The 9,225-nt window shown below is 30.8% G+C and overlaps 2 protein-coding genes across 3 annotated transcripts; both read right to left on the bottom strand.

Moving 5' to 3' along the window:
• Nucleotides 1-129: 129 nt before the first annotated feature.
• LOC112604094 lies at nucleotides 130-3,423 on the bottom strand. Of its 2 annotated transcripts, XM_025352961.1 has the most exons (3): nucleotides 1,638-3,423; nucleotides 1,165-1,561; nucleotides 130-1,037 (listed from the first exon to the last, which is right to left on the bottom strand). In XM_025352961.1, exons 1-3 carry the CDS (start codon nucleotides 1,676-1,678, stop codon nucleotides 981-983), a joined length of 495 nt encoding a protein of 164 aa, XP_025208746.1. In that variant the 5' UTR covers nucleotides 1,679-3,423; the 3' UTR covers nucleotides 130-980. The 2 variants fall into 2 exon arrangements, 1 of the variants encoding a protein (XP_025208746.1); XR_003115204.1 differs by having other exon boundaries at nucleotides 130-1,561.
• A 2,077-nt stretch (nucleotides 3,424-5,500) lies between these two features.
• Nucleotides 5,501-6,037, bottom strand: LOC112604085. The gene has a single exon (XM_025352955.1). The coding sequence runs from the start codon at nucleotides 6,035-6,037 to the stop codon at nucleotides 5,501-5,503; it is 537 nt and encodes a 178-aa protein (XP_025208740.1).
• Between the last annotated feature and the right edge of the window lie 3,188 nt (nucleotides 6,038-9,225).

Genomic DNA, 9,225 nt, shown 5'->3' on the forward strand with positions numbered 1-9,225 from the left:
GACCGAGAGGATTTCAACAAAATACAAAATGTGCATTTAACAAATACAATGTATAAAAAAAAATAAAAAATATAAATAAGTAAAAATAAAAAAAAACATTAACATAATATGATGAATGAATTAAATAATAACAAATAGAAATTTATGACTATAAATTAATTATTGAGTAATAGGTAACTTGATTAATTTTGTGATGGGTCTAGTCAGTTCGGCTACAGCTGTGTGGATTTTAACTACCCTTACTTGGCCATCACTGGTACTTGGAAGCAGTTGAGTGATTCGAGCTAATGGCCATTGTGTAGGTGAGGTCTGGATACCCTTCCCTACAACAAGGTCACCCACTTGCAGATTGGGTTGATTGAACCACCGCCACTTGGGCCTGTTTTGTAACGAACATAAGTATTCAGAGGTCCACTGTTTCCAAAATCCTCGCTGAAGTTACTGTATAAGGTTCCACCTAGTCAAACGATTGAGGGGAACTTCTGTTTGTTCTGGTTCAGGCAAAGAGAGAAGTGGCCTTCCTATTAAGAAATGTCCAGGGGTTAAAGCTGAATAATCAGTAGTATCCATGGAGATAGCTTGAAGTGGTCTTGAGTTTAGAATGGCTTCAATTTGACAAAATAAGATGTTTAGCTCTTCAGCAGTAAAGCACATGTCTCTTGTGACTTTATTTAAAATACCTTTGGTAGACTTAATATTTGATTCCCACAACCCGCCATGATGAAGCAAAGCAGGAGGAATGAATTTCCACTGAATTTCTCTTGATTGACAGAATAAGGTAACTGAGTTTTGATGATCAGGTTGCTTAACTAGTTTATACAGCTCACACAATTTATTGTTTGTACCGTTATCGCTACTGATAACGCTTGGATGTCCTCGATGAGCAATAAAACATCTTAATGTAGTAATGAAATCTTCAGTACTTAATCCATCTACCTTTTCCAAATGTACTGCCTAAGTAGTCAAACATATGAACAGTGCTAGGTAAGATTTTGTGAAAGTTTGACAGCGTAATTTGGATTTGACATTGAATGGACCTGCAAAATCAACACCAACTCTATCAAAAGCAGTTGCCAAAGTAATTCTGGATGTAGGTAAATCAGACATAAGTTGTTGACATTTTGTCTTTCGAAATCAATAACATTTATTGCAGTTATGTATCACCTGTTTGACAGAGCTTCTATTGTGTATGATCCAGTATCTCTGTCTTAGAATTGTCATAGTAACCGACAAGCTTGAATGTAAGTTATGTAGATGCACTTGATTGATTATCAATGTAGTAAAGAAGTGATTTTTTGGTAGAATAATAGGATGCTTCATATCATAAGCCAATTCTGAATGTTTGAGTCGACCGCCCACTCTTAATATTCTCTTTTCATTTATAAATGGATTCAAACCAGCAAGCTGACTATTTGCCTTTACTGTCTGACGTCTACTTAGGGAGGTTAATTCCATGTTAAATTCTGAACCTTGTACTACACGTATCCAATACTGCAGTGCTTGGTGCCTCTCACTTACAGCACAGCTTCCGACAGTCTGCTTGGCCTTAGATCTATAGTTCCTGCAAAATCGAATAATATAAGATACAATTCTCACTAGTTTTTCTAGATTAGAATAACGCTTCAGTAATTACAAACTTGGTGAAAGGCTTGACATGGATGTTAATGGTAGACTGCATTGCACCATTCTCTCTTCAATGTTGAATGTAGAATTTTCATAATTTTCTATTACTGGCCACTCTGCCGGGGTAGTAAGCCAACTGGGACCATTTCACCATAACTGATTTGATACAAGCTCTTGGCCGTTTAAACCTCTTGAGGCCATATCTGCTGAATTGTCTGCTGAAGGAACATATTGCCAATTTGCTGATGGCGTCAAGGTTTGAATCTGTCCCACTCTGTTTGACACAAATGTCAACCATCTAGTTGGATCACTACCAATCCAATGTAATATGATAATTGAATCTGACCACAAATATACTGATTGTATCAATATTAATTGATTGAAGTAGAGCATTAGTGAGTTCAGGAAGTAACAGCGCCCCACATAACTCCAATCTTAGAATGGTCATCTTCTTAACTGGTGCAACTTGAGTTTTTGCTATAAGCAACATGAGTACCAAATGGTTTTGAGTGGAAACGATGTAGACTACAGCAGCATAAGGCTTTTCAGAACTGACGCTGAAACCGTGCAGTAAAAATGTACTATGCGCTGCAGAATTCATTATGTGTCGTGGTATTTCAAATGTGTTTAAAAATTTGAATGACATTCTATGTATCTTCCAGGCGTTAAATAAATGTTGCAGAATGTGGTCATCCCACTCTAAGTGCTCTTGCCACAATTGTTGCATTATTAACTTAGCAACAACTACTAGGGGTGCTAACCAACCACAAGGATCAAAGTTTCTTGCGATTTCAGATAATAACTCCCTTTTGGTTAGATGAGATATAACTTTCATGGGTTCCACCCTAAATGTGAATGTGTCATTTGTTGTGTTCCAATTGATGCCCAATATTTTAATGATGGAATCTGTATCTTCTTTGAATGAAATCTCCTTAATTTAGTGTTCAGAGGGTATGTGTTGTAAGGCTTCCCTATGGTTGCTCGCCCATTTGCCCAGCTCAAAACTTCCTTGATTCAATAATGCTATAAGTTCTTGAGTTTTATATAATCACCACCAGACATGACTTTGTCAACATACAAATCATTTAATAAGACCTGTGATCCTATTGGGTAACTGTATTATTCATCCAATGCTAATTGTTTTAAGACACATAAGGCTTGATATAATGAAGTGATCAGTCCATACGTCACTGTTGCAAGTTTATAGCTCTGTATAGGTTTCGATGGATTGTCTCTCTATACGATGCCTTGAAACTGCTGATCGTCCCCGTGAACTTGTATTTGCTAGAACATTTGACGTATGTCTGCAGTAAACACAATGGCTGGAAATCTGAAATGTGTGATGACATCAACAATGTTTTTTTGCATATTATGACCACTAGGTAGTCAATCATTAAACGAGCGCCCATCATTCATTTTACTTAATCCATCGAAAACCACCACTCTTAATTTAGTAGAAGAACTAGACAACCGGCACACATGATGATGTGGCAAATAAATTAAAGGTTGTTGCTCACCTGGTTGAACTAATTTCATATGATTAGAATTTTCATATTCATACATGAAGTCCTTGTACATTGTCCACAGGGTTGGTTCCTTTTTGAAAGCTTGTTCAACCCTTTTCAACCTGCTTACAGCTACTTGATAGGAGTTATTCACAGCAGGTGGTGGCTCTTTGAACGGTAGACGTACCACATAACGTCCACTTTTTTCTCTATAGTGTGTTTTTATAAAATGTTCTTCACAAATCAAATCTTCTTTAGTCATATGAGCAGCTCTAGGTATTTCTTCTATGTTCCAGAAGTTTTAAATGGCTGCGTCTAAAGTAGATAGTACTGCTGTAGTGTGACAGGTGACGTTTTGAGTTGTCGCTCCCTTAAGCAGTAGTTCACAACCACCAGCAACAATCCATCCCAATCAGGGACTAAAATTGTGTGTAGTACGAAATGCCAACTGTGTAATATACGAAATACGAAATTAAAAAGTGTGTAATGGCCTGTAATAACTAGTAACTTTTTTTACAGTTTGTTCTCCATTAATTGAAAAATTATTGTTGGGAAATAGATAAGAATTTTATGTATATTATTTACCATCTAATATCTATATTATCAATATTTTGATTATTTGTTTACTTTCTTATATTATCCATGAATATTGTTATTTTTTAGAATTTTTATTGATTAATCTTACAGTATAGTATTAATTATATTTAGTGTATGATAAAATAATCTATGATTAAACTAATAAGTAATAACTATCAGTTAACGACGATCTATGAATCTATGACTCAAGATTTTATTTTAATTAATATTTAATCAATTTACGTTTATACTTTATTCATTATTAGTTCTGAAAAATTAAGTATTACAATATTAAAATATTAATATTACATAAATGGCTAATATAAAAAAAAAAAAAAAAAATTGAACCAGCTACATCTTATTACAACCATACTAATGATGACATGCCTGTAGAGCATACTATAACGTCATTGAAAGTAATATTAAAAATAAAATGAATGCTTGTTTTAAAAAAAGTTAGAGAAAAGAAAGAGGCCTCCTCGGTAACTCTAAGTTGAATATAAAGTGTGTAATATGAAAAAATATATATTTTAGTCTCTGATCCCAATTCAGTGTTCTGGAGTGTAGGCCAACCAACCTTTGGTTTCGCAGGAATGACCAGTCTTCAGCAACCTAAAAAATAACTCAGCACCAATTAACAAATCAATTTTACCTCTGGTTTATAAAATGTTGGGTCAGCTAAAGGTAAATTATTCATATACTTCCATTCAGATATGTCTATTTTACTTGAAGGTAAATTTGTTGTAATTTTAGGTATAACTAGAGCATTTAATTTGTATTGTTTTGATGTGGTACAAAATGAAATGTCAAATTTTGTTATCTCCCTCACACTATTTGTAGTGTTAGAGATACCATCTACGGTTACATTATGCTTCTGGCGTTTCAAATGTAGATGTTTGGCCAGTGCTGATGATATGAAGTGAAACTGGGAGCCAGAATCTAATAGCGCACGACACATTTCTGTCTGACCATTAGTACCATGTATATATAATAAGGCTGTGGCTAATAAAATTGTAGATGTGGTTTTTGATTGAGTAGTGCCATGATGAACCACAACGTTGTTAGTCATCTCTGTCGAGACAGCTTGAACCTCTTGCCCGTCAGATGCCTTGTTTGTAAACGTTGTCTTATCATTAGTGAGGTGTGATGTATGGTCTTGACGTTATATGAAAAAGAGTATGATGTTTTAATGTACATATCTTACATACCTTACTGCTTGAACATTGATTTGCATGATAAGAGTACCATGGACAATTTAAACACAGTTTTGCTTTAATAACTAGTGCTTTACAATCCTTGAGTGTAGCTTTTGCATGAATGTTTGACACTGATATATTGAATAGGTAACCTTTAGAACATATCGGACATGATTTCTTTCCCTGACCTGTCGAGTTTCATTTGTTAGTGCAGCATGTGTAGTAGTCCGTATAATTGGTTTACCTTTAAAAGTACCATTAACTTTTAGCTGTACAATATCAAGTGCATGTATGCGGTTTTCAATGAACATATATAGATCCTGTCAGGATGGCAACTCATTTGACTTACAACTTTCTATTTCCCAAGTTTGCCTTATGTTATTTGGTAATCTATTCGATACAATATATACTAAAATTGCATCCCAATGATTAACTGGAAGATCTAGTACCTTAAGAGCTGATAAATGTTTTGTAGTTACGTCAAACAGATTTATTAAAACATTCACCGATTCACCATTAATGACAGGTTGTGGATAATAAGTAGTGCAAATGTTTTTGTACTATAAGTCGTTTATTATCATACCAGTTATTGAGTAGTGACTATGCTTCTCCATAGTTTAGAGCAGTTGACGATAAGGTTGAGATCACTTCAGCTGCTTGTCCTTGTAGACTAGTCTTCAAATAATACATTCTATGCACATCATCAATAGTTTTATTATTATGAACTATTGACATAAATTGATCACGGTAAAAGTACCATTCTTCAAATTTGCCATCAAATGTAGGTATATTAATGGATGGAAGTTTTATCAGTTGATGTGCATTACTATCATGCGTTGATGTTTTTGGATTAATGTTTTCTTCTGATCTATTTATGTGTGTTAATAAGTTGGATTTAGTCTGTGCATATATGTCACTTACTTCTTCCAATCCTTCTAAAGGAGTCTCAGTCTTCTCATCCTCAATCGTCGACATCAATTGCTCAAACTCTTTATTATAGATTTCAAAAGCTTGTTCTAATAGTTCTAACTGAACTCTCACTTGATCAGAGTTCAAGTGCGACACGTTTTCGGCGGAAAGATGATTACTCTTCTTCACTATGAGTTTGTATTTGTTACTTAATGTTCTAGCTGACATGATTATAACTTCGCGTGGTAGGTATACATAAAAACGGATGTATTTGGATAGAGAAATCCGACTTGTTTGGACCAAAAATATTTTACATAAACCTATCCGTTGTGAACGAAATGTTGATGTTATATAATAAATGAACACATGGTTTTCCGTTAAATGACTGAACACTGAACGATACAGTCAACAAAATATATAATATATTTCGTACGACATATGGACTGATAATAATAATAATAATAATATGATAACAGAGTAGTGGGCTGTATAATAGTAAAAGTATAGGAAATTAGTAAATATGTCCAAACATGCATTGACCAGCGTATTCCATGTTTAATTGAAACAAATTTCTTGATCAAATATTGCAAAAGTACTAACCTATATCAGATTATTATAAATATTATGTATTTAAAATTTACTATTTTGTGTCACAGAATTAAAAAATTTGCAGTTAAGATAAATTGAGTTGTTAAATTTTTATTAAAATAAATGGTGAAATAAAAACTGGCTTATACAGTTTAATTTTATAACTACATTTTGTAGAAAATCTATAAAATTTAAGTATACTTCAAGACTCTTAAGCTTGTTCGTTTACACTTTTAAAGTTTCTTTAAAAATTTGGAAGCATATGTGTATTTTTTTTAATATTAGTAAATTATTTTTACAGGTCTTATTATGGTAAATCCATATAAAAATCATTAGATATACTCTAGGATGATCAAATTTTTTCAACTGGCTATCTCATACAAACACTCTGCACTATTAAAAAATCTTTGAATGATATAAAAACAGGAAATCAACTAAAATATTGTATACCATTAGTTGATGTTCTAATAGAAAAATAAACACAAGATACTTTTTTAGATATTTTATTAGAATTATTATTTGAATTTTTAATGTTAACTAATTAAATATATTTTTTCCCGTGTCTACTAAATTTAGTAAATAGTAATTATGTAATTTTCAACAATTCTTAACAATTCTAATAGTTTTATTACTACTTTCAATATTTATGAAGACTGTAAAAATATTTTTGATATGAAATTATAACACTTTTTTTATATCAAATTTCATAATTATACATTTTAAACATTTACCTCCCAGATTAAAAAAAAAAAAAACACAAAAATTTGACAACATTTAAAACTGAAAATAATTTTACAAGTTTACTTTATAGCAGTACTAGCAGCAATAGATTTATTTAAATTTCTTAAGTAGAATAACTAGAATATGATTAAACACTATTAATTAGGTACATTATTTTAATGAAAAGAAATAAAAATGTATATTCCAAGATTTAACTGCTTTTTAATTGTTGTTAATAATTTATTACTAATGTTTAAATAATTATATTATAAATATATTGATCTTATTTTTCAGTAGACTTGAAAGATTGTTTCAATCAGATGATTTAAAGATTACCGCTATGTTTATTCCAAAGTTTAAATGGAATTGGGCTGATGTAAATAATATTTCTCTTTTAAAAGAGTTATTTAAAAAATATATATATATTACCATTTGTACAAGAAACATTATCGCTAACACCTAGGCTATTTTTTCTACAAATGTTATTGTCAATCAAACATCTTGAATCTTATGATAAGGATTAGAAACTATAACAATTTCTCATAATCCTCATTATTACTTTATGATTATTTAAAGATAGATTATCAACAAAATTGTAAAAACTAGCATTATTTTTTATAGTTATGTTCATAACATTTTTAACATTTTTACTTAAGGTTTGAAAATTGAATGCAAGGTTCTTTAGTAATTTTATTGTTCTTACATCTTACAGAAACTAAAATCTTAAAACTACATATCATATTATTATACATAACTTTTATACACAAGGTAATACGTTTACATAAGATCCTCATGATTTCAAAAAGTATTAAAATTTTTCAATTTGTATGTTCTCTTTATAGTTTTGTAGATGAAACCAAAATGAGCATTTAGTTTTTAAACAGCAAACTATGTATACAATTTTAAAAATTTGTAAAAAAAAATTGTTTTTTTAATTTTTATCTTTGAATAATCTGTTGATGAGATAAAGCTCCTCCTCAATGTTAAGTATTTTGGAAGTTCTAAACTATTTTTTGTTTGTTACGACCAAGAATTACATTTGCAAATGTTATATATTTGTCTCAGTTAAAAAAATAACCAAAATAATCAATAGTGTAGTACCTATAATAAATGTTTATGGTCATACTAATAATTAAACCACTACTGCATACTCATTTACAACTATTTAGTATCTACTGACGCTTAATCACAAGGAAATATCCTAATAAGATGTAATGATAAGTGATGTCTGATAAACAAGAACATTATTCAAGACGATAAGTACCTATACGTTGAATACTAGCCTAACTTAATAAGTATATTATAACGATATTACTATCTTTTGATACAGCCTCATACCATAAAATAAATTAAATTAATTTTTTTTTATAGTCATAGGTATTATTAAACTAATTTATCAAAAAATGATATGATATTATTATATAAGTTTTATATTTATTTAATATGTCCACGACTTATGTTGTACCTAGATATAATATATTGGTATTTGGTTAAAATAATTATACAGTTATACTCAATTTATTTGAATTATAAGCAATCGTTCTTATTGTCTAAACAAGAATCAAACTATAAATATAGACCAAACAACAATTTATTCTCAGTATAATTTAGAAATTTGAATACTCATAATTTTTATAAATTCAAAAGAACTTGAAGTACTGTGAACCAAGTTTATGCATTAAATATTTGGTACTTTAGTATACAGTAGTTTCATACTTACCTAAATTTTGAACTTATTGATTTTTTAATTTTCAAGCGAGACTTAACCGTTGACACGACGCCGCACTCTCACATTTTCTGTGCTGAATACTGATCGCCACGTTGTGTAACGATTCGCTCCGCCCGTTCCAACTCAACAATGAAACACCTCTATATGATCGATAAATATTATGACATAACTTGCGTTAGGTACCGTCATGCTACATACGCACATTGCGTATGTTATTATACTTTCTATATTTCTTACTGTTTAAAATAGGAAATAAATTTTTATCCCAAATGCAAATATGTCAGTTACTATCGACAATACCGGTTTTTTTTTTTTTTTTTTGTTCTAAAATATCATATCTTTCCTGTCCCTTAACAAGTAAATTGATTCTCTTTCCGCT

This window comes from Melanaphis sacchari, unplaced genomic scaffold (genome assembly GCF_002803265.2).
Source record: "Melanaphis sacchari strain LSU unplaced genomic scaffold, SCAv2.0 Contig119_pilon_pilon, whole genome shotgun sequence".
NCBI classification, from domain to species: domain Eukaryota; kingdom Metazoa; phylum Arthropoda; class Insecta; order Hemiptera; family Aphididae; genus Melanaphis; species Melanaphis sacchari.

What these genes read in the sequence shown, in the direction of transcription:
- LOC112604085 (XM_025352955.1), bottom strand. Translation starts at nt 6,037, where the DNA reads ATGTCAGCTAGAACATTAAGTAACAAATACAAACTCATAGTGAAGAAG.
- LOC112604094 (XM_025352961.1), bottom strand. Translation starts at nt 1,678, where the DNA reads ATGCAGTCTACCATTAACATCCATGTCAAGCCTTTCACCAA. An exon ending in CATGTCAAGCCTTTCACCAA is followed by an intron (nt 1,562 to 1,637) that starts GTTTGTAATTAC and finishes TCGATTTTGCAG; the next exon opens with GAACTATAGATCTAAGGCCA. An exon ending in ATAGAAGCTCTGTCAAACAG is followed by an intron (nt 1,038 to 1,164) that starts GTGATACATAAC and finishes TTGATTTTGCAG; the next exon opens with GTCCATTCAATGTCAAATCC.